The sequence below is a fragment of the Nomascus leucogenys genome, chromosome 5 (genome assembly GCF_006542625.1).
Source record: "Nomascus leucogenys isolate Asia chromosome 5, Asia_NLE_v1, whole genome shotgun sequence".
NCBI lineage: Eukaryota > Metazoa > Chordata > Mammalia > Primates > Hylobatidae > Nomascus > Nomascus leucogenys.
In genome coordinates this window covers 128,887,099-128,913,322 of record NC_044385.1, presented here as the reverse complement: position 1 = coordinate 128,913,322, position 26,224 = coordinate 128,887,099, and the positions used below count along the sequence as shown (strand labels likewise).

The following is a 26,224-nucleotide window of genomic DNA, read 5'->3' as shown; positions in this document are numbered from 1 at the left end:
TAATAACTAGAGATGTAATTTAAGACAGCAGTAATGGCTGGTTTTTGCATTGTGTGGTAGCACACATACACGGCTAGATGGAGTGTAAATTATTATAATCATCTCAGAAAACAATTTGGCAAAACATAGCAAGACGATTTTTACTTTTAAGATGCAATATTATGGAAATTAAAAAAAATCACCTTTATGTATAAAAATGTTTATCACATCATCATGAAGAAAAGCTATAAACATATATATGCAAAATAAAACGTTTAAATAGATTATGTTGCATCCATAGAACCATATACAACACAGACATTAAAAATAGTATTTTATAGGGCTGTTAAATCATAATAAAAAAGTAAATGAAAAATGGAAACTAATTTTATTCACATTGCTACATGTACAAACACAGAGGAAAAAAATAATTATATGAGGACAATGACTATTCATGAATTGTGGGCAAAAGTGATTTTTCTTTTTTATACTTTCCAATAAAATTATCTTCCAAGAACAAATTAGAGTGATTAAAATAAAAATTAAAACATTTAATCACAAAATTATAAATTTATAATTTAAATAAATTACACATTTATATAAAAAGAGGGAAATTTAAAAGCACCTATAATCCTACCATCTGCTGTTAATATTTTTAAATGCGGTCTATGTATATATACATAATATTGTTATAGTTGGGAAAACAGAACCAAACATTTAAAGAATTAAAATACATTTGAAAACCTACTTTGTCATCCACTGAATTTTAAGATCTCGTAATGCTTCAGTAAACTCTTCTTTTAAATCTTTCTCTTTTTCTGAATCTTTTTCCTTATCTTTGCTGCCATTCTTAGTCTTTGTTGGTGGAGGTATTAAGTAGTAATGAACAGGGATTACATCCTACGAATGTAGAGAGAGATTCTTAGATTAATATGCTTAATTTTACATACATCAAAATCATCTCCAATAGCTACATGTCATGTAACATGGGCTGCACCTGAGTTGTACTACACTGTGTTCTAGATTCTAAGGGTCACAATACACCAAAAATCCCGATCTCTGGTCACAGTAATTTTCTCACAAACTGATACTGAGTACTGATACTTCAAATATCTCCTTCAAAATAAAAGAGATGAGAACACACTTTTCTCCATTTGAGTATATTTGGTATTCTTGGCTTTATTTGGCAGACAGATGACAAAAGTACACTGACCTTTCACATTTTAAACCTGAGAAGGGGATGAAATAAGTTCAAACTAAGAAAAGATCCTCTAAGTAAATTTAAGGGGACATTTATGCCTTCATTCAACCAACAGGACTTACTGAGTCCCCGCGATGTGCCAGGTAATGCTAGAATAGGTAAAGAACAGACCAGATGCTGACATCTGATAAGAAGAAAACAAAACAGAAAAGGATAGAGTGACTGTCAGGTAACGAGGGAGAGCCGATGGACACAAAGTGGTTAGCAGAGTGGAAAGCCACTCTGAAGAGGTAATATCTTACGCAAACGACTGTAAATGAACAAGGAGAAGATGAGCACGTGTAAAGACCTGAGCTGGGTAGAAAGCAAGCACAGCTGTATCTTCTGAGAAAGCAGGCAGCAGCCAACTTAAGTGCGCTTGACAGAATATGGTTTAAAAAAGAAAAGAAAAAATACTATAAATAGTATTCTAAGTGCACTAAGAAGCATACCAGAAGAGTTTTACAAAAGACAGTGACATGATTAAAGATTTCTGCTTTTTGTTTAATGACTCTGGTTCCTGTATGGATTAAAATTTTGGTTTGTATTCTATTTGGAAAATAGATTATAGAGGATAAAGGTGGAGGCAAGAAAACAACAAGTTAGGAAACAAACCTAGGAAACCCTACACTGCCTTAAACTAAAAACAGGTCGCAGAAATGGAAGAAAATGAATAGATTTGAGATCTTCTTTAAAGGTAGAACCAATGTGTTTGCTGACAATGTTGAAAAATATGTGGATGAATAAGGTCAGTTAGGGATGGGGAATGGAAAAAGCAGCTCTGTGAGTGAGAAAGGGAAAGCAAAAAGCACCTGGGATCACGGAAGCCTTGAGGAAAAACCACCAAGAAGAAAGAGAAAACGATCAAACTGCCCATTTAGCTGAGAGGCAGTGTACGATGAAGAAGGAAGGAACTGAAAACCTGGCAGCACAGAGCCTGCTGACCCCCTGGACAAGAATAGTGTCAGGGGACAGTGGAGCAGTCCAGGCTGGAGAAGACAGAGATGAAAAGAGAATGGAAGTCAAGATGTCTGTGGTTCTTTTGAGAAGTTTTGCTTTGAAGACAGAAGCAGAGAAATGGAGAGTAACTGTATTTATTTTATTCACAGATAAGTCTTGACTTGTGAAAGGTAAAGCATTATTTGGGAAATGAAATCACATGCTATACCTGCTAGATTTGTTTTCGGCACAGTAACTGGGTGTCCTTAATTAAGCCATTATTTATTAAGTCAGTTCCTCAAATTCTATCTTCAGGTTTGTATTTAAAATGGTGCTAAATTAAAATACTATATTCATTTTAATTAACAAAGTTTGTAAAATTGAAACAAATGTTACCAAAAAGACATTCACTGAAAAAGCTTTACTCTGGTTGAGTAAAAAAAATAATACTGCAAGTCCTCACCTCCCGCAAATAGGATTTTTAGGAGCATATACTACACAAATATTCCCATTTTAAAAATTTTCACAAACACAATTTCGGGGTATAAAATGATGTAACAGTAAACAACAGGAACTATGGTTGTAGTTCTAATAGTATTCCAAAACAAAATAATAACTCCTATCTCCATACTGACTCATTTAAAGCACAGAAAACCACTTTGATGTCAGATAACCATATAAATCCATTTGTAGCCATTGGCTGTCATTCTCCCTCTGAGGTCAGGGGGCCAGAATCTGTAAACAAAGGCCTTATGTGAAACATGAGACTGGGAAAAGGAAACAGGTCTACTGCTTAGGCAAGCTCTTTCAGGACCCAGCTGCCTGTCCTGCTCCTCTCCTTCTTGAGGTTCACTCTCTCTGGGCAGGCACTGCCCCGAGCAAAGCCAAGGTAAGTGCAAAATCTGAGCTGATCTTCTACCACCAAGTTCTTATGGAAACAGACTGCATCAGTGTCATCAGTACAGCAAAGACAACACATCTAGGAATTAAAGGGGCTAAGTGGCCTCCAATATTTACTTTCTGTTAATATAGCTCCATTCTCCATGGAATTAAGCTTCTCTGCCACCCAGTGTGCTAGAATGAGCAGTCTGCAGTCTTTCTCCCTGAGCTTCCCACACCTCCTCACCATACCAGGGAGAGAGGTATGCTGCTCTTAGGCAGGCAGCCTGTGTGTTGTGAGGCACTTCCTCCTCAGACTCAGAGGTATTTGCTATTGTTTTAGTACAGAAGAGAGAAAAGAGAATTGAATTTAAAATGAGCAATCTTTAAAATTAATTTAGGATTTACAATTAATTCTAACAAAGACCTATCAAAGGTGGGAAAAAAGATATCCTAGCAACCTCAAACTATCATTAAAAGCAAAAAAAGAGACAAGTAAAGTTTATGATGAATTATCTTAGGGAAACAAAAATCAAGGTTTTGTAATCAGCATTTTATGTATTAAATATATCAAATTAACAATTATAAATGTTAGTGTAATCCTACAAGACGTTTCAGGACAGGGAATTTTTTATTAGTAAAAATTATAAACCTGGTAGTCTTAATTTCTAATCAAAAGAAAAATGGCGCTATTTTCACTTGCTGTATCACAATAATTCCTTCTTTGTACCAATAAATATTAATATTTTTATGACAATTCTCAAGGAGTTAACATAGTATCAATTTAATAGAAATAATTTTGTAACTTTAATCTTGAGAAATCTTGATTATGGTTTAAAAAGACAGTCAAGAAGAATCTTCAGAGCAGAAATGCTATGAAAATTTCTCTACAGTATATATTTAATGTTAAGTTTAGAAAAAAGGCATTCCAGCTATTCACGAAATATTTCAACAGTGTTCAAACCGAACAGTGTTATTTAGAAAGTCAAACTCACCTGCCAAACCAGTAACTACTCTTTGGGCAACACAACGCGCTATAAGTTAAATTGTGGTTCAAAATAGCAATTTCTTCAGTTCTTGAAATTGTTAGTAAATGAATACTCAAAATTTTAAAAGCTTCACATAAACTATTTTAAAGATTTATATCATATTTGAGTGCTATTTATGATCTGTTAAAAGTGACAATATTCAGGCTGGGTGCAGTGGCTCATGTCTGTAATTTCAGCACTTTAGGAGGCTGAGCCAGGAGGATCGTCCAAGGCCAGGAGTTTTAGACCACCTTGGGCAACATACACAGTAAGACCTCTCTCTATAAAAAGTAAAAATTAGCCAGGCATAGTGGCACACGCCTGTAGTCCCAGCCACTTTAGGGAGGCTGAGGTGGGAGGACCACTTGAGCCCAGGAGCTGGAGGCAACAGTGAGCTACGATCATGCCACTGTACTCTAGCCTGGAGTGTAGAGTGAAACTGTCTCTTAAAAAAAACAAACAAACAAAAAATATATTATTGCATTTTACGAGGAATTTTAAAAAGGGTGACATACCTTTTCAAATCAAGTCACTGAAACCCAGAGGAAAAAAATCTATTAAGAATTATATACAAAATGCTATTTATCTTCATCAATTGGAAATTATACATGTATTTTTTTCTTTGTAATGTGGCTATAAAACTTTAATACTAATTATTTCTAAAATAAGAGCTTTATTGTGTACTTGCACTGAAGACAGAAAGGAATGAGCAGAGATAACTCTAGCTGCCAAGTTCTTCAAATGAAGCTTTACTAATCACCGAGTAAATGCCTTCCTATTCATTCAATGTACTATACAACCTAATTCAAACGACATCTACCCAAACTGGCAAAAGGTCAACAAAAATAAGAAGAAAAATAATTGGCTATGGCCTTCGTGAGAAGTGCCTTCTATTTTTAATAGATTCCTAGAATACCTTTTCCTTGTTCTCTAAAGCAGTAACTTGCAAACTATTTTCACAACGTCCCAAAGATATACACATTAATACATAAAATGAAATTATAATTTTATGAGTCTGATGAACTGACATTTCCTATTTTTTAAAAAATGCTGTTTTTATCCCATTACATGGCCCCCAAACGGTCAAGACACCCAGCTGAGAAATACTGATCTTTAGATCTTTCACCAGAAAGATGATTCCTAGTATCTGTATTTTGTTTGGACAAATTATTTACTATTATGTGATAATATGGACATTTCAGAAGACATTTTAATAAAGGAATTTAAGCTGTTACAGAATGGTGATTCCCCAGTTCCATATCACTACTAATTAAGAAGTATAAAGTTATCTTTTATTTATACATTAGGACATTACTGATTTTCCCACTGTAATTCTTTCTGTTTAAAAAGAAATCATGAAAATGTTGAATGACGTAGCAGGTCTTCACCAGAAAGCTTATTAAATATGCGGTTCCTTTCATATGTATATATATATACACACACACACACATATGTATGAATGTATGTATGTATGTTTTGTTTTGAGACTAGAGTACAGTGGTGTGATCTCAGCTCACTGCAGCCTCCGCCTCCCAGGCTCAAGTGATCTTTCCCCCTCAGCCTCCAATAGAGTAGCTGGGACTATAAGTGTGCCACCACGCCTGGCTAATTTTTGCATTTTTTTGTAGAGACAGGGTTTCACCATGCTGCCCAGGCTGGTTTCAAACCCCTGAGCTCAAGGGATCTGCCCAATTTGCCCTCCCAAAGTGCCGGGATTACAGGCATGAGTCACTGCGCCCGGCCCTAAAACATATTTATAGCAGAAATTTTCTTTTCTGAGTTAAATCTGGCCCCAGCAGTAAATCAAAGATTGCTTAATATGCTGCAGAGAGGCTGATCAGACCACTTAGTAGAGATGGGCTTAAAATCTGTGTTCTTAGCGTAAGCTGTAATTGTCAGTGAACAGTCCTTATTTCTGTTCCTGCTGCATCCATTGCTCTTTATTGTTTCTCTTCTTTCAGAACCAGAATGGATACAAGAGCAGGAAATAAAGTTCACTTTAAAAAGCTGCAACATTTTATTAATCAAATCACCCAATTTAAAAGTGCTTTTAGACTTTAAAAATAATTAAGTGCTTTAGCTTATTATGGCTAAAAAAAAAAAATTACATCCATCTCTCTATAAAATTGTAAATATGAAAAATTTCAAATATTGTTACTTGTTGTCATATCTGTAGCAAGAAATGAATAGCATTAAAATTTTTGTACACACAGAGAAAATGAGTCTTCCAGGAATTTATGGTGGGGAAAAAAAAAAACCTTTAGAAAAGCAGTATGTCAACAATGCTTCTAAGTACAGCTAAGAGCACTATACTTCAGAATGCAAAGAAAGGAAACTAAGGGAGACTTATTAAAAAAAAGGTTTATAATAGTGACAGAAAAAAGTTTAATATGCAAATAAGGCTTTAAGACATCTTTTTTAAGAACTGACAATCAGTACCTTTTTAAATTTTCCTTGTCGTTTTGCTGCAGACTGCCCCTGGGAGTTAGAACGACATTCTGTAAGAAAACATGCATAATCTACACAGGATGGAGACAGAACCTCTGTCTAATTGTCTTTCAGTTTATGTTCCACCTGTGTCACACCATTTAGAAGGCTCAGGTCTGTGATTAAGATGGCATGCTTTTAAAGAAAGCAACATTGCCACTTTCATTTCTTACATAAGAAAAAGTACTCAAATATGTTATTACTAAGAGTACATGTCAACTTCTTACTGAAAAATTTAGTAGATCAAAATCCATTACTTAACGAAAGCGTTTCTTAAAATAGTAAATTTAGTTGATGGTCTAGTCTGATTAAAGGGCACCACAACAACCCCACAGCCTATGCATTCTTATAAAAGGCAACAAAGTTACTGTGAAAGTCAAAGTGAAGTAAAAGTTACCTTCCCAACTACCAAAAAACAAGAAATGCTAAACCACTGAGAAAAGATTACATAAACAATGTGATGGAAGTTATAACGAACTCAACAGCTTTAAGTTACTGCTTTCTCCCAGGAAAGTCTCCCTTGATAAATAGCTACCACAGTTAACATCACATATTTATAATTTAATTTCACAACTGTCTCCTAAAACAATGTAACTGGGAAGTAGTAACTATTTCTGAATTGCTAAAAGCCCACTTTTACTAATAATGCTTTTCTGTTATATTCTTCACAAGTAAGCGGACTTTTCAAAGTGTCACCTCTCATCTGAATGAAAATTCATAGCTGACGCCCAATAGTTGAAGCAGCTATGCTTCCTCTGAAATGAAATCTACAAAAAAAACTACCAGGGTTTCTTAAATCAGTGCATGTATTAATTGCAAATCATTAACTATTGATTTACTTCAAATTATACTAAAGTACGTATGTATAAACAGTACAAACTGAAATGAGACCCAAGAAATGTCAGGGTAGGCAACTTTTTCTAAGCACAAATTTCCCCAATTATGCTTCAATGACAGTAAATAAATGGCCTTTGGTTCAATAGTGGCAAAAAATATATGTAATTCTTAAGATGTATGAGAACTACTCATTTTGATAACAGCATTTATGTAGTAGGCTTACTTAGCTCTGTAAGAAGTAATAGTAAAGATAAATGCAAAACTGTTAAGAATGACAACTTTTACCGGCATTGAGCTAAAATGATGATTATGACAAAAGGTGATAGATCTATATAAATACCATTCTCATAGTAAATTTGTAATGAAAACACAGAAGGAAAAAACAAAAACAGGTAGGTACTTGTAAAACTGTAACATTTATCTCTAAACTACAACAACCAGAAACATATTTCTAACAAAAAGCATCATTTTGAAATTAAAAGGCAATACCAAAAGAAATATCTCATATTTTCCTACTTAACCATGTGAAATTCCAACAAGAAAGGTCTGTAGAAGTGTGAAGAAACATGTTTTAGAGTAATAATTGTTCTGACTACTTTTTAAAAGCACCCCAAGATAATCTGATTTATTCCTATGTCCATAATCTTATATGGACAACCAATCTTATTGGTTAAATTTCTATAACATGTTCTAATCTTAAACATCACATTTATTTAAGCCAAGTTTGGTGTGTATTTACATGTTTCACAGGAAGTTCAAGTGTATTAGCCATAGGAGGTAAGACAGGTTCAGGGCCTGAGTACTGTAGGCTTGTGAAAAAGAAGCCTAAATATTTCAAAAGTAGGATACATTTTAAAAGACAACTAAATATTAACTGACCTTCACTAGTAACCTGGGAAAAAAGGATTAAAATTTTTTTCCCAAGATTATCTTCTCTTTTATCCATTCTGAAATGTGGAATTAACTGTTATCTTTAAAGAAATGGAAATTTTTTAATAGGTAATTTCAGTGTTTAAAAAACTAGTACTTACAGCTTTCTTTCCTAGTTCAGTCTTTGACAATGTTAAGGATCCTGCAAGATAGCATCCAGGTCCTGCTCCTTTAGGTATTCTAAACAAGAGAATTCAAAGAGAAAAAAAGCAACAAAAGAGTTTCACAAAGACAAGTAAGGGGAAAAACATGAAAACAATTCCACAGTGAATTTATTCCCATAGCTAAGACTTCAAAAATCAAAGGAAGAAATAACTTCAGCCAAAAAAATAAATGACTACATACTCTAAATTTAGCCTAGATGTCATAAACTGACATTAAAAGGACTACAGTGTATAAGATGTGCAGTAAGTATAAGCAATGTTATCACTTACTTATCGTCAGGTAAGGAAGTAACAAAGAATGGCTGGTTATATTTGGGTGGTAATGTCAAATTGTTTGATTTCTTCTTCCCTAGAAGTGCAAAACTATGATTTTCATGAATATCTAAGCTCAAGGTATTAGACAATCTATGAGAAACAATAAATGGAAGGTCTTTAAGGCGTTCCAAATCACTGATTTGCTCATGGCGAATCTGCAGTCGAATTGTATAATCTCCTTTCTCCAGTTTCAAAGAATACTAAAAAAGAAAAACAACATTTGGGAAAAGTTAAGTTTAACCAAGTCAACGGAAATCACTGAAAGAGGATAAAGTGAAAGTTACCATTCACAGACTTGCTCATAATATGTGAGGTACAGTGCAAGGCACTATCCAGACTTTCATATACACATAAAGTCCCTAGTACGCTGGTGAGCAGACAGGATCAGGGACATCAAGTGACCTGCTTAACATCACACAGCGTAAAGTATAAGAGAGCTGGAGTCAGGTCTGACTTTAAAGCCCTCATTCTTTCCAGAACGACAGAATACTCCCACATTTTTAGAAAATTCAGTGTCTGCTTGAGAATGACAAAAGCGATGATTTTCTAGTTCATGGGTCCCTCAGAGACATGTAAGAAACACTACCAAAAAAATTAGCAAAATTGATGCACCATAGAATATCTAGGACAAATATACACACGCACACACACACACGTGTAACTTATGACTGCTGGTAATCCTTATTTACTTTTAGAGAGGGGGACTCACTATGTTGCCCAGGCTGAAGTGCAGTGGCTGTTAACTGGTGCAATCACATGCACCATAGCCTAGAGCTCCAGGGCTCAAGTGATCCTCCCACCTCAGCTTCCTGAGTAGATGGGATCACAGGCATGTGCCACCATGCCCAGCTGATCTTCAAATTACAACCAAAATGTCACTCCTTTATTACAGACAGGAAAAAAACAGGAAACCAACAGAGATCAAGGGATACAAATCTATTACGCAGTTAACAGGTTCAAGAGGAAGAGATGCTGTATCCTGTGTCAGCCACTTTTTCTGAGATTTAAAAAGTAACCAAAGTAATAGCACTGCAGTAGGCCAGTCTGTAATGAGATGTGACTGCTACTTGCTTTGAGGAAAATGGATACCATTCCTTTAACAACTAATTGAAAAAAATCTCCATAAATTATTTTCATTTGTCAGCATAAAATTATACATATTACAGGAAATATCTCATTTCTTTGCAGTAATATCCAAGGGATAATATGTCTATAAATTATGTGATTTTTCCCTGCAATAAAACAGCACAAAGCATAGTGCCTGGTATGTAGTAAGTGCTCATTACAGATTGTCCAATGAGGTAGTAAATTTAAAAGTAGAAATGAACTGAAGACACGCGGCCACTGCTGCAGTGCTCTCTTTAGCCCCCTCAGACTTAGGATCATTTCAAGAGGCTCACACATCTTTGATGTATGCTTTGATCATTCTACCTTCAGATAGGTAGAATCAGTGTATAGGAAGGAGAAATACTACACACCAAAAGTTATGCTGGCCAGTGTGGGCAAGGTTCACCCTTGTCCTCCTCTAATTCAGCACAACTACATGGTGAAAGAGTTGACACAATCTGTTCTTCACCGACTACAACAAACAACAGGCTCTCATGGTTTGCGAAAGTACTAAACGCAAAGCTATAATTTTTGCTTTTTTTAAAGTATGAACATTACCATAACAAGAAACCAGGATTTTGTTAGTTCAGGAAACAGCTTCTGTTAATTCTAAAAGTCACCATCAATTTTATACCTGATGTGGATAGGCATCACCTGAACCCATCTGTCTTTTGTTCTGGTCAAAAATAATCCACAGTTGGCTGTCAAATTCAGATTCATATAATAGTTCACAAAGTAGTGGGCAGCTTGGAGTTACTTCCCCACTCTTGGGCTATTAAAAAAAAAAAAAGATTACTTGTCATGATCTGCATATAATTTCTGATACAAATTTTTAATATTGTTATTGACATGAGACTTTTTCATTTAAAAAACATAAAAAATACTTCTGGTAAAAAATTTTGAACATATAGAACACACGGTATTTTGGCACTTACAAAAGTCACAGCTTTTTTACAAACTTTTAAAAATACACACCTGGCTATGTGTATTCATTAATAAAGCAATATATACATACTTCAGGACCTCTAATTACTTTATGAAACTGAAATCTGAAAATTCACTGAAACCAATCCATTTCCCTAACATTATAACCAAATTGATGTGTTTTTCAATAACAGTTTCATTGAAATCTCACTGATCTTACAACAATTCTTTGGTCCAGCATTTACACTGGCCTCCATTACTTTTACCACCCATTCCACATGGGAGCTACTCTGATCTTTCCCTGTTCCAGTGCCTTCTTCGCAGAAAGCAAGCAGGCCCAGCACCATTACCAGAAGGCAGATGGTATTTCTGAGCCATCTAATCATCCCTGGGTCGGATGGCACCAATGGACAGTGATCAGTGATTTTATGAACTAAGGCTCAAAGCCAGGTCACCACTCAATTACATTTTGTGACTTTACAACTGAATGGCATTTAATTACAAATTATAATTTCCTAAAGCGTAATTCCAAATTAACCAACGTTAATCACTTGATTCTGTTTTTTATATATACCATATACACTGTCTTTCCATTTTTGATTTTATGAATCATAAATAAAACACAAAAGTTCATCCTAAGGGTATACTTGACTAGGCAAACACTTACCTGATGAAAGTTATATGTCAGGACCATCTCATAAAGCTGACGGTTATTTGGCAAGACATCTCTTGATCCTAAAGGTTTTGTTTTTGCACTCACTGGGCTGTAATGAGGAAACTACATAACTGGTTTGATTCAAGAGTTCATTGAATAAGACATAAATAAATAAGACATTGAATAAAACCATAAGCAACAAAATCTGTAACATACTGCAAAAAGTGGCAGATGAACCTTCCTGACAGCTATCCTTTTCAGTATACTCTACAATATTTCAATCACCAACTTACATAACTATTTGATTGAATCATATCAATACATACAGTTTAAATTTTGCAATAATATCACAAAGGCAATCTTTTCATGGCAAAAACATTTTCAAATGTCAACAAATAGCTCTTAACACAACCAAATCCTAACACTAGGGTGACAACTAAAAGTGTTGCAAGACAGGTTCTGATTTGTACCCCTTGTGCAAACTGTTGACAGTACTGTGTTGTGTGCAGCACAGACCTCCCCAGACCCCTGCTGCTCACCAGATGGCAGGGGCCACACTCAGCCCTCCTCCTGGCCGAGGGAATGGTATTTCATATTTTTAGTAGTCCTCTGAAGGAAGCTGCTCATGTACAGATTTTATAAAGGAGAAAACTGACACTGAAGAGTAAGTTTTAAATATAGTTTAAAATGTCAGTGAAACATAATCTACTCCTCTAAATTTAGCTCCAATTTTTTAGATTTAGGAAGAAAACATCAGGATAAGTTGGATATATCTTCAAAAGCTGGATGTTTTAATTTTTATTGATAATTCTAGGAAGCAGTATATCTTAGACATTACCGTGTCACTGACTATTGTCCCTAATTGGTTATTTTAATGTACTTAAGACTAGGCTTCATGCCGATGAGTTAAGGTCAGATTAAACAAAAGAAACCAGGTATCTTTATAACACAGTGAGTGTGTGAACACAGGTCAAGGTGTTCTGCTTTTGTAAAGGGAACTGCTGAGGCACAAACAGCAGGTTACAGTACTTAAGTTTCTACCATTCAATAAACAGTTTCTAACAGTATTGCAGTTTCTAAAAATGATTGCATTAGGATTCACAAAATAATATCAAAGAGAATGTTAACTTGCTATTTTACAGCAAGAAATAAAAAGGTTAATGTCCACCGATCCTAACTAGTCATGACTGGGATCGGCCATCCACCATCCTTGACTTTGCTGGTCAGGTGGGACAGTGAAGCTAGAAGCTGATACTGGGGCTGCCTTGCAGAGATCTGCAAGGATAAAATTCTCACCTCTAGCATGCAGGTGGATTACAAAAAAAAAAGGCCCTTTTTGAAGAGTGTAAGAGATCCCCCCCAATCTATACTCAATATTTGTAGTTCCTAAAACATTGAATGATACCGTAGTGTTTGGACCCAGTTCTTCAAAGTTATGCAGGGAGCCAGATCTTCGTATTTCAAGGAGGACTGAACATCAAAACGGTTGATTCCTTCCGATGCATGCTACAAAGGATATTTGTCAAATTACTTTCTCAAACTTTACTAAAAATAAGCAATATTTTGTACCTAAAATAAATGTGTCCAATATAGTTTATAAGTACCCACACACAAACCTACTGCAATCTTCAGAACCACAGGTTATTTCCCCTCATTAAAGTTTAAATCTAACCAATGAAATTACTCTCCAATAACACAAGTAACTGACATTAAAAATCATGAAAATGTTGTGGAACTTACAATGTTTAACTGAGGAGCAGTACACACTATCCCATGGAAAGAAATGGTATAATCAATGTTGACATCACTGAGACTTGCCCACCAACGAGCAATGCAAAATTCAATTGCTTTTCCACCCTGCAAATAAAAGTAAATAAAATATATCTTTCTTATTTTTCTCAAATTACAGAATATAAATACTAGCTGTTTCAGAGCAATTCTATGTTTTCAAACTTTTCCTGTTTGTAGCAAGAAAACTCAAAAATTTTAACAGCTATGCTGAGTTAGACAAATCATTTGCAGAGATATGATGCAAGTATTTAAATATACATAGTTATTGACTCATAACCCTACGCTGCTTGTCATAAAAGATCCTAGGCAGCTTCTGAAAGCACATATAATAAAGCAAATGTGATTTTATTATTTCAAAGTGAAATAAAAAATTAGGACCAAAAGAAAAATACTCAAGTATAACGACACAAGAAAGATACTTCAACTTTGTAAGGCATACTCAATAGGCACAATTGAGTTTGGGCTCACAGCTGCCTGGCAACCAAAACAAAATGACATTACGGTCATTTACATCTTTCTCCCTATTAAAAAATAAAGGAAAAAAAAAAAAAACCTGCTCTTAGCACTGAGTTTTAAAGTAAGTTTTCTAGTAATCAGTGATTTAAACGTTTAAAAAGATGAAGCAACACTCATCCATGGAAGAACACAAATGAAAGTAACCAGAAACCAAGAGATACTGGGAAAATCCCAGAACCAACTGAAAACACAAAGGAGTGAGTTGAAGGAAGAACATCAGTACTTTCACCTTCTATGGAAGAAAGACTAGTCATCATTTCCAACACCACAGATAAGAATGCAGTGCTGCCATCATTTGAGATAACTTAGACATGAAGTAATAGCAGTTTTCCTATAATGCAAATTAGCCTCATAGCTTAACAACACAGCATTAGTAAAATAACTTAAGTGACATGCAAACAAGTCTTAAAGAAATTAATCTATTGTACAACAAAGAACAATCTAAATCAGGGTCCTAACTACGACGCACCAGAATCTACCAGACTAGTATGTTTCTTTGACTAAACTATTCAAGAATTACAGCGATAATTACCTCCAACTTGATTTCACGTACCCTAATTAGATTTTCTATCTTTCTACTTCATTTTTTTTGGCATTAAAAAAATATAATCCCAACGTGCTAAATACAAACTATAAAATCAAATGCAAATACTTAGTCTTAGCCCATACCAAAAAGGCAAATAAATTGTTTCAGGATTATAAACTGTAATTAAACTTACTAGGACAGGAAAAGCTTCAGTCAGTGTTCCTTTCTCTGGAAGAGAACAAAACTTATAGAATTCATGGCTTCGATATGCTCTTTGCTTCACAAGCTGGACCGCATGTAGAACAAACTTTGCTGACACCTCAGAAGAACACGAACACACTGTCACTTCTAAAATAAGAAAGAAGCAAAGCTTTAAACTTATAAGACCTAAAATTGACATAAAGTGGCTTTAATAATGCCCACTTAGGGAATAATTCCCATGTAGGGACATAATAGGGATCAAAAATAAAATGATATACTCAATTCTGCATATTTCCATAAAAACAAAGAATCAACAAAATATTAATAAAGTTAGAAGACTAGAAGATTTTCTATGGCAAAGAAAGAAACTCATATTAAAATGAACCACCACCATGATACTGCAAACACCTGGAAACAGCAAGCTGTCCAAAGATGCATACACAATTATATTAATCGGGTACCTTTTAAAATCCCTCCTTGTTTTAGCTGAAAACCAATCAATTCCAGATAAAGTAAGGAAGGTTATATTTTTGGAAACCTCTATTTGTTATCATGCCTCAATTCCTCATTGATAACTTTTCCTAATCTCTCTTCTTGGTCTACTTGTGTACTGTGTGCTTCCACAAAGCCTGGCAGGACTACACATGCTTAACTTCACTCTGAGCCAGCGCTGGAGGTAAGCCAAGATCACCACAATGCCAGATTGGCAGCTTTTCTAAAGAACACCCAAGCTAATTCAAGGGAACCGAAGCAAGGCGCAATCCCATGGCTCACAAAACCAAGTGCGCACAGAGCTCTCAGAACCTAGTCAGTTGCTAAGAATACAAAATCTAGTGTTATGACAATATTTCTAATTATTTGAAATAAAACAGACTGTTAAATGCTCTTAACTACTTGCATTCTAGATCATTTGATAATTTTTATTTAAAAAAACAAATTCTTTTCAATACCAACCTAAACCAATCATAAATCAGTGCCATTTATCACTAAAATACCCAGTTCAGTATTAATCAACCATAGATTTGTATTTTTTAATTTACCAGTGCACATTTTACCAGAGCCTGGAGCTCTACAACTCCAAGGGGCCCTATGAAAATGGTACCCCAGAAATGTTGAACACAGCAACTCTGACTCCACCCCCTAGAAGTACTGTCAAATGTGAGCGTAATCCCAATGAAGACAAGCTATGTACCAAGTACTATAAAATCCCTAATCCTTACAACAGACTAACAACTATATTTATAGCTGAAACAGAAGTTCAGAAAATTTAGAAACCTGCCCCCAGGTAACCATTAGTGTATGGCAGAGTGTGGATCCAAACCCAGACTTCTCAATTTCCAAAACCTGTGGCCTTCCTGCCACTCTGTGCTGCCTCCCTCTAATCCAGTTCTCTTAACTGCAATATCTTGGACTAGATGCTCTTAAGGCCTCTGGAAGCAGGGTCCTTGTCTAAGTAGCTCACCACCTTAGCCTACTGAAAAGGGCCTGGCACACAGATGGTACAGAAAAATATGCTTAACGAATGAGTCTAGTACAACCCCTGATTATCCTCAGAAGCCTCTCAGTGCTGCAATAGCTCCATTATAACCCAGTGTGCAAATTAACAGGCTATATTGGGCGCTGTTCAATTCACTGCTTTAGCTCTCAGCTTTTGCTATTATTTTGCCTTTACCTAATTACATAAAACAAGAAAAGTCTTGTATTTCCTGTGATACCAGGTGACAAACAGATGGACAGCATACAGATAGATGACCAGAAGATGGTATGGGGAACCAAATGCAACCAGTTATTCCCAAACCAGGTCATACATGTGTGTTTTCAGTATTTCATTTTCAATAAAGTCTCAGATGTAAATATATCTGTACTTTCATACAAGTGCAAAAAACACACTCCTAAGTAAAATACAAGCCATTTTTACTAATGATACCTATCTACCTTATAGGGTTCTGATGGGACTAGACAAGATAATCTCTGTAAAGTGCTTAGCAGAGGGGACAAATCCAAGAAGTATCAACAATGCTGGCTACTAATTTAAATTGGGTGACATTTTCTTGACTGCCCATATTTGCTTCCTTCTATCAATGGGAGTGAGCTCTGACAACCGACATACCCCTCCATACTGACTGCTAAATGGTTAATTTAGGACACACAACTTGTGAAGGAAAATATGGTATACCCACAGCTCTTGTATAAAAGAATGACAGGAGCACTCTCACAGGACTGTACATGTTAATTCAAGAGCTTTGTGTTAGGCAATCATTTACTCTCAAAATTTCAGAGACACTGAAGTGAAAATCTTTTATAAACAGAGCTTCAAAGATTAAAGCTCTACTTCTAAAATTCTGAGAGTTTAACAGTTTGAGGTCTAAGCAACAGCTGCATTGTTTAAACTGATTTGTAGGATTTCAAAAATTAGGCCGGGCGCGGTGCCTCATGCCTGTAATCCTAGCACTTTGGGAGGACGAGGCGAGTATATCATGAGGTCAAGAGATTGAGACCATCCTAGCCAACATGGTGAAACCTCGTCTCCACTAAAAATACAAAAATTAGCCTGGCCTGATGGCACACGCCTGTTAGTCCAAGCTACTTGGGAGGCTGAGGAAGGAGAATCGTTTGAACTGGGGAGGTGGAGGTTGCAGTGAGCCGAGATCGTGCCACTGCACTCCAGCCTGGCAACAGAGTGAGACTCTGTCTCAAAAAAAAAAAAAAAAAAAATTATTACCAGATAAGGCATTATTCTAAACTAAGCTCAAACCTTAAATATTAAAAACATCTTAAGATGCCTTAATTTCCTGTATGGGCCAATGCAAAATAGTACTAGATCTTAAAAACGTTTTGAACTTTACAGAAAGTCTAAGGTACAGCTATAGTCATTAGAATGTAAACAGAGATAAGTGGTCACGCAGATTTTAATTTTACCTACCAGCCCATGTTGCACCCTCAGGAACCTCAATAAAATGCCTTCGAATTTGACCAGGTTTAAAGTGTACATCTGTAAAGGCTAGATCATAATGTGATGATTCATTTACTCTGAAAATTAATAAAAATAATTAAACGTATATATTTATTATAAGACCATAGATACTCTAGATTTTAATGGATAAATGCAAAATAACAATTCATTGGAAATAAACACAGGGACTTGGAAGCTGGTTACAAAACAGTACGTACAACATTATTCAATTTTTACAGTAGGTTAGCAGAGATAACCTCTGAATAGCAGAGTATAGATGATTCTACTTTTTGTCTCTTTTATGACTTGTAAGATACATTCACACACACTATTAAAAAAGCATTCTCTTTTTTGTTAAAGGCATTCTACAACATTCACAGAATTTTCCAATTACCAGATTCCAAACTACAGTGAGTCCTAGATATTAAAATCAATGATAAAGTTTTATGTCACTGGTATTATAGCTATGAGACTGGTGTTAAATTAAGCTCCTCCTGTAGCTTCCAAACACTCCCATGATGTAAAATAGTAAAGAAAGGCAAACTACTTTCAAAGCATTTTTGTAAGAAATCAATGAAATAAAGTTCAAATGCGTAACTACCCACCACGGAAACAAATTTTATGCTAGAGACAAATTCTTGTCAGTAGGACAAACAGTTAAATGAGTGCCTACTACATATGAGGTCCTGTTATTAGGAGCTAGAAACCTAACAAAGAAGAAAATATGATTCTTTAACCTAGACAATCTAGCATGGAGAGAATCATCATCAGAGACATTTAACATAAGATGCTCCAGATAGACAGGAAGAGTTAGGGAGCCTGGGAAGCTTCCTGAAGGAGATCGCGTGGCAGCTGACTCCTGAAGGTCTTACACATTACCTTGTCTAAATTACTACTGGACTTTGAGGGGATATACGGCTGAGAATTTAACCGTTGCACAATTTTTCCACGTGTATACCACTTTTTAAATTTATTCTCCTCACTTTCATCCTATGTTTCTCATGGGCTGAGATCTACTGCATACTTAATATTTACCAGAGTAACAGAACTGTTAGTTTAGAATTTCCACTTGGTTTCCAGTACTCTCACAATCCCAATCTCACCTTCATCCACTAGATAATTTATTTTATACATCCTGTATAACAGTAGTCCCTGTGCCTTCGGTGGGTTCACAGTCAGAGTGTAAGTTAAATAAAAAATTACAACATATTGGCTAAAGTCTGTCCAGGGGCATGTAAAATGTGCCATGAAGCAGAAAGAAGGGACTCCCTTCACTCAGGGATGACCAGGAATGCACCTGGTCATTAACTGAAGAGACAGGAAATTGAAACCAAGTTATCGGCTGTGCACATGCACAAATCCTGAGAATCCTGGAGTGCCAAAATCAGTGAGCTGGCCAAAATGTGTAATTTGGTGTATGGAATGACAGGAAACACTGGCTAGGGCTGTAATTGTGAGGGAGCATTGTTTGCTATTTTAAGGAGCTTGAACTTGATCTTTGGAGGTGCCACTGATATATTTTAAGCAGGAAGTAATATAATCTGCTGATTTTTCCTTGGTTCCAGAGGAATAAGATGGAAAGTTAAGAGTTTCTTAACTTCTGTTTCTACAGTAGATAACTAGAAAAGTGGAAGCATTAAGAGAAGAGAGAAAATCCCAAACACGACAGAGACAAAAAGGGCAGGAACGAAGGGGAGTGAAGTAACATCGTCAAATACTGCAGTGGGATCAGGTCAGACGAGCCTGAGTTATCCTCTGAACTGGGCAATGCAGAGCTCAGAGTGACTCTGGTGGAAATAGTTTTGATGCAGAGGCAGGGCAGATGCCAGGTGCCATCTGTTAGTTTCAGAGTGCACAAGAGACAGCATGGCTGACTACATGACACCTAAAAATGCTAGCTGGGAGCAGAACTAAGACAAAATCCCCATCACCTGGTTCTGTATTAGTGATCCTTTAAAAGTCCACAAGACTCCATGAATAGCCATTAAAATCTTAGATGTAACAGTAAGCTGTGAGTAACCTGTTACTTACTTTGCTGCTATAACTGCAGTGATAGGAACTCTGAAGAGCGGACCTGCGTTAGGGGATGCTATATCATAGCCACATACCTTGAAAAAAGAATTGGTAAGTTTCAATATCCATAAACAAATGTTTAAAAGAGGGGGGAAAGGTCTAAACCATTGACAGAATAAATCAATCTACTCTTAATCAAGGTCTTAACCACAGGTTGACACCAATCTCCAGACACTAGGTCACATAATTAATAGCAAACAGCCCAAACAAATGTATAGCAATATTTGACTAGTTCAAATGGGAAAATGAGATGTCAGGTACAAAATAAGTGCATTTTAATTACTCCCAACTGAAAATTAGCTCAAACTAGTACTACAGACAACTTTAGATGTGGAGATACTGTTGTGATACTATTCTATGCCTGGTTTACAACTATTTGTTTAACAGATGCTTTCTTCATCTGAATACTAAAAAGTATAACTGGCTGGGTGTGGTGGTTCACACCTGTAATCCCAATGCTCTGGGAGGCCAAGGCAGGAGGATCACTTGAGGCCAAGAGTTCAAGACAAGCCTGGGCAACATAGAGAGATCCCATCTCTACAAAAATAAAAAAATTTAGCCAGGCTTGGTGGTGCATGCCACTAGTCCTAGCCACTCAGGAGGCTAAGGTGTGAGTATCACTTGAGCCCAAGAGTTCAAGGCTGCAGTGAACTACGATCACACCACTGTACTCCAGCCTGGGCAACAGAGCAACAAGTCTCTTAAAACAACAACAACAAGAAGAAGTAACTGCAGCTTTGTTTAGCTGACAAAAGAAAACACCAGTTAGAGGGAGATCTGATTGAAAGGTTCTGCTGTACCTCTTCTTTCCTTTTATTTATTCATACAAGGACAAAATATGATTCTTTAGAAACTTCACTGCTTAAATGAATATAGACACACCAGAAGAACTGCACAATCTGGCAGATGGATAGGTCTAGTTATTTCTTAGCAAGAAAGCAATACATTGCAAATATACTTTGGATTTTTTTTAACGTTTTAAACATTTTAAAGAGTGAAGAAAGTAAAAATGAAGATACATCAATACCTCTGTATAATGCAATCCTTCTCTTAGGCCCCTGGGATCCACACGTATGTTTATGTGTCTACATTGATTCATGAGTTCCAAATGGCTGGGACACTGAACCCAAGATGAATTTGAAGTCAGAGCTAAATGAAGCTGAAGGGATATTTTTTCAGAGTTTTCTGGCACGAAAAAGACCAAAAATTAAAGATGAGTATTTTTTTTCCTTTTTTCCATTTAAAAATGTTATATCTTTCCAAAAAAATTTAGCGACTTAGTTTGGTTGGCTGTAAAATGCATCCAAAACACAGCTTAAATAAAACAGTCAAATAATCTTCCTTACAATTTAGATTACTCATGATGCATTTATACTTTCACCAAGCACTGGTATGACCTTAAAATAAAGAGTTTAAGTGAATGGTTTCATTACTGCACACAGGTCATAGTAATCAACTGAAATGAAGACGGCCAGATAATAGTGATGATTATTTTTGTTCACACCTAATCGAGCTGCAGTTCTCCTAGACTGCTTCTACTTTTCATTATTCAACTGAAAGCTCTGTCTTATACCTAAGTAGGTAAAGTGGAAAAGAAATTTGATATTTTATTATCCACAATTTAATAAAGCTGTGGGTCACTGAGGCTCATTCTACTGTTTTCCCTGGTAGTTTAAGATGCTAACTAAATTGCCATTGTACAAGGACCCCAAATTGCTCTAATACTTTCTCTTACGACTATAAGATTTAAAATAATCATACTGTCAATTCATGTATTCTCTTCATAACACTGGCCCAAACAGCAATTCTTTATTATGATACCACTCATTCAAATAGCAAATGGGAATACGTCAGCTTACTGCCAGCCTATTACTGACCTGTGTTCTCTGGAAATACAGGTTCAATGCCAACGCCATGATCTGAAGGTGCAGCCACCTGAACAGGATCTCGGAGGTAGATGCCACGGTTATTTCCAACAGTAACAGTAAAACCTAATTTATTAGCAAATGATGTATTCTGAACGAGGTAGTCATAGGCTCTATCAACCTAGTGAAAAGAATATACATGGTAAGATATAAATGGTTGGGTCAAAAAATTATTTTGTTGCAAATCACCAATCAATTTGATTTCAGTTGTAAAACAAAAAGTTAGTGGCTATATTCACTTCTCAAAACTACCTAGTACCTCAACTAAGAGGACAATTCTACATTTCTAGAAACAATACCAGTCACATCTTCCACTCCACTCTATTCACACTGTTATTCTCAAGTGACCAAATTTAGGAACTAATCCCTAGGCCGTTATGATTGGCCAGTTTTTGACCTCGATTTCTTTGAATTTCTAACCTCTACATGGCATCCATCTATTACATTTCTTGATCTTAGTGCACCAAATTTGTCTTAACTACAAAATTTGTTTATCCTTTTTGCTTATAGTTCTATGGCCATATAATCCATAATTCAGATATACTGAATCATTGTTATAAAACAAAATATTACCCAATAATATCTAAGATATTATCTCAATGATGCTTTACAACCCATTTTTCATATAGGCAACATTACCTGAATAATACCATGTCCTTGAGCAAATACTTCGATATTGTCAGCCTTCACTGCAGTGTTTTCTAGAGCTCTTCTGACTGAATGAACTGTGTAGTCAATGTTATTAGCTTTCAGACCTAAAATTAAGAAACAAAAACGGGTAGTGTAGCACTCACTATCTGAAACCTTAGCCGCCCACCAGTATGACTGATCACCTGTAGACTCTCTGGTTTTAATGTCTTGTGTTCTAACACTCATTTTAAAATTTTTTTTGAAGACCTGAACTAAACAGTCTGACTCAAACTGCTTGCATTATATGAAGGATCATTCCACAAAAATCACTGTGTTCTCATTATGTGGTGGGCAGAGACTCTGGTGTGGGTTTTGTAGCATAATATAAATGTACAAAGCAGATACCTAAAAGCATGTGAATGACATTTTCTTTAAAACACTGCTGGGTAAACAAGATGGCTGTTGGTTGTGGTGTTCAACCCAACTGCATGTTATAAACCCCAGGGGAACTCAAGCAAAAAAGATGCTGAAGTCTCATGACAGACCAATTAAATCAGAACCTCTGAGGACTGTCCCAGAGATTGTTATGTATTAAACAACTCTCAGATGATTCTAGGGTACAGCCTAGAATTACTGTTTTGTGGGAAGAATATGGAGGCCACCAATTCGTAAGAGGAGTGCTGTATCATTCTTGTCCTCTCCAGAGCTCATCAAACACATAAACATTGATGATATTGTCAGACACAACGCAAGCATGGAAACATTTTGAAGTTATAACAGCAAATCAAGGAAGTGACCAGTTTTTTGAGAATCCAAAAAAGGTGAAGCTCCATCAGAGGAATTGACAGATGAGCCGCCTCTTAGAAAATGTACAGGAGTCTGCAAGGCCACGATGTGGCAGAAAGGACTTCAAGGCAGAGTCCAGTACACCCAAAGATGGAGGCCAAGAGGCCTTGAAATAACCGGTGAGGCTGAAGACAACTAGAAAGAGGGTCATGTTAGGATCCATCCTAAGAGTGTGGGCTCAACCTAGAAAAGGACGTAGCACTTGAGAGTGGTACATCATCACAGGCTTATGCTGGTAGCACCAGTGTGGACAGGCCATGCTGAGGAGATGTGGTGAGCAGAAGAAACTGTGGTGTGGGTCAGAAAAGGGGTGAAGAAAGGAGGCAGAGGAGAGACAACTTAAAGAGGGACGTTTCTGAGGAGGGAGCTTCACAGCAGCCTGGCTACCCTAAATCTGAGTCCTGGCTAAACCCAGTGCCACTCTATTTAATCCTGTGCACCCTCCGAGAAATCCTTCTTTCTACTTCATTTTGCTCACAGCATCCGTTAACTTCTAACATGCAACATCTACAGTTTTTTATTTTGTTCAAAGTCTGTTTATCCCAACTATAATATATATATAATGATATAAACTCCACATAGACAGGTATTTTTGATGCTTTGTTCACTAATTTAGCCCCAGAGCTAAAATACTGCTTGACAGTCGTTAACAGCGGACAGCCAACAAATATACTACTGAATAAACACATATTCAAATTATCATTATCACATAAGTTATTCGTTACCTTAAACTCTACTTTGTGCCCAGGGAATTATCAATTCTACCACATGTTCTTACCATGAGAGCTTCAGAAAACAAAAATATCGGTCTGCAATAATATAAGGACAATAAGGAACACGCTTACCTGAAAGGATCAGGGCAATGCCTCCACATGCATTGGGGGAAGACATAGATGTTCCATTCATTAGCTGCGTCCCTCTCAGTGTCCAGTTAGGAACGGAAGCAATGGCTCCTCCTGGTGCACTGATACTCACACCAAGGGCCCCGTCAGCACTAAACGGAAAGCCATTGAAGTTTGCTTAGGATGGTGAAAGCTAAACATACATAGGCATTTTTAAGACGGCCACTGATTAAATCCAATAGTATAACACTATGTACTAACTGCACTCATTACAAATAATGACAAAGATATTATTATGAAAAATCAATGGGGGAAACACCCAGCATAGCCATTTTCCCATAGGCAGCATTTATTTTTTCCTTGGAAGTGTACAGAAATGTCTGTGTGTATATACGTATCTGGGCATGTGTGACAGGCCACAGTGTCAGGTATATTTAGAGAGAGAAAATAAATGTCACTGTTCTGACTCTTTGATGAATGTACTTCTCTCTTATCTGTAATAAAAAACTTTCCTTCTGTTTAAGGTCTAATATGGCACTGTACAATAGAAATATAATGTGAGCCATATAAATTAACATTTTCTATAAGCCACACTTAAAAAAGCTAACAAGACATGAATGCAATTAATTTTAATATGTTTAACTAGACATAGCAAAAATATTAGCATTTCAACATGTAATTAATAGATAAAAAGAAAAATGAATTAGTTTACATTTTTTTTTGTACCAAGTCTTTGAAATTTGGTGTACATTTTATACTTACAGCACATCTTAACGCAGACTAACCTCACGTCCCTGACTGCTGCCATACTGGACAGCTCAAGTCTAACAGGACTGCCCAGCTGAGGGCTTCAACCAAGCAAAGTCTGATGAATTAAAGCCCTTAGAATTCATAACCACATTATCATCCAACAAAGCTCTGTCCTCTGCCCCAAGTAAAGAAGGAATGGCACAGAATAGCACACTACTTCCACCTCCCTGGCAAAGTGGCCATACATTCCCCACAGAGGCTGCCAGACTCTCCTTATACCATTCTCCCAACTGAGTGATCTATTTTTACTCTTGGGTAGAAACAGTAGAGCAATTTGGCTTCACATTTTTATAGAGAACTGAAAGCAATACATATATATTCCTCTTGAAATGGGCTGACGGCACCTCTTTTAGGAAATATCTTAGAGCAATTATTATTCGGTAAATATCTGTTGACCTGTAAAGATGTTCACAATGTAATACTGAATGACAAGTAGGCTACAAAAGTGCCTGAACAGTGTCATCTCCCACTAATTCACGGGAGAATGACCAAAAGGATGTTCATCAATACGTCACCTGTACATATCACAGATAACAAGGTTTAGGGTGATTTTCTACAGTCTTGTTTGCACTATATTGCCTAATGGTGTTCAGAATGAGCATTGGTATTTGATAGCATTGGAAAAAATAACTGGAAAAAGTCATGAATTCTGACTACTTATTGCTCTTTATTAATTTTCCACTAGCCTGTTAAAGTGGTAAATGATAAAGCATTTCTAGGTGTTTAAATCAGTATTCTAAAAATGAGTCTTAGCTGGGCTCGGTGGCTCACACCTGTAATTCCAGCATTTTGGGAGGCTGAGGTGGGCAGATCACGAGGTTAGGAGTTCAAGACCAGCCTGGCCAACATGGTGAAACCCCATCTCTACTAAAAGTACAAAAATTAACCCGGTGTGGTGGTGAGCACCTGTAATTCCAGCTACTTGGGAGGCTGAGGCAGGAGAATTGGTTGAACCTGAGAGGTGGAAGTTGTAGTGAGCCAAGATCATGCCACTGCACTCCAGTCTGGGTGACAGAGCAAGACTCTATTTCAGGAAAGAAAAAAAAAAAAAAAAAGAGTCTTATGAAACAGAAATGTTTCCTTAAAATTCAAAAAAAAGCCAGTAATATTTTTCTTCTCAATTACAATATATAATAAAACTTCACGACCTGTTTATGTAGCTGTGATTACATGCACCCACCACCATGCCCAGCTAAATTTTATATTTTTAGTAGAGATGGGATTTCACCACGTTGGCCCGGCTGGTCTTGAACTCCTGACCTCAAGTGATTCACCTACCTTGGCCTCCCAAAGTGGTGTGGTGGGATTACAGGAGTGAGCCACTGCACCCAGTCCAGACATCTGATAATACGTCTTTAAGAAATATGCCACACGTGCAAATGCCTGGAAGTCAGTGGATGCTGTGTGTCTCAGTCAATGCTGATGCAGAGGCAGCGTTTTTTCAAAGATTACAGAACATGCTCTGTTCAGTGACCATTAGTCAATGTTTCATATTTTGTACCATCTAATGTAATAATTAAAGCAAATTATTTCTAATATTTCATGTTTATGAAAAATGAAACAAATTCAATTCTTAGAACATCTGGTTTGTGAATCAGTATCTACTTTAATCGAAGCTTCCCCCATA

The 26,224-nt window shown here is 36.4% G+C and overlaps 1 protein-coding gene across 1 annotated transcript in view; it reads right to left on the bottom strand.

Annotated features, from left to right (window-relative positions):
- Window positions 1-26,224, bottom strand: part of TPP2 (tripeptidyl peptidase 2) — an 81,552-nt gene that overhangs the window by 21,323 nt on the left and 34,005 nt on the right. The window contains 14 exon segments of the mRNA XM_030812468.1: window positions 728-879; window positions 8,421-8,499; window positions 8,754-8,998; window positions 10,540-10,677; window positions 11,497-11,593; window positions 12,890-12,990; window positions 13,225-13,341; window positions 14,511-14,665; window positions 17,442-17,548; window positions 19,503-19,579; window positions 20,572-20,729; window positions 21,422-21,590; window positions 22,109-22,224; window positions 23,791-23,939. Coding sequence (XP_030668328.1) covers window positions 728-879; window positions 8,421-8,499; window positions 8,754-8,998; window positions 10,540-10,677; window positions 11,497-11,593; window positions 12,890-12,990; window positions 13,225-13,341; window positions 14,511-14,665; window positions 17,442-17,548; window positions 19,503-19,579; window positions 20,572-20,729; window positions 21,422-21,590; window positions 22,109-22,224; window positions 23,791-23,939 — 1,860 coding nt within the window.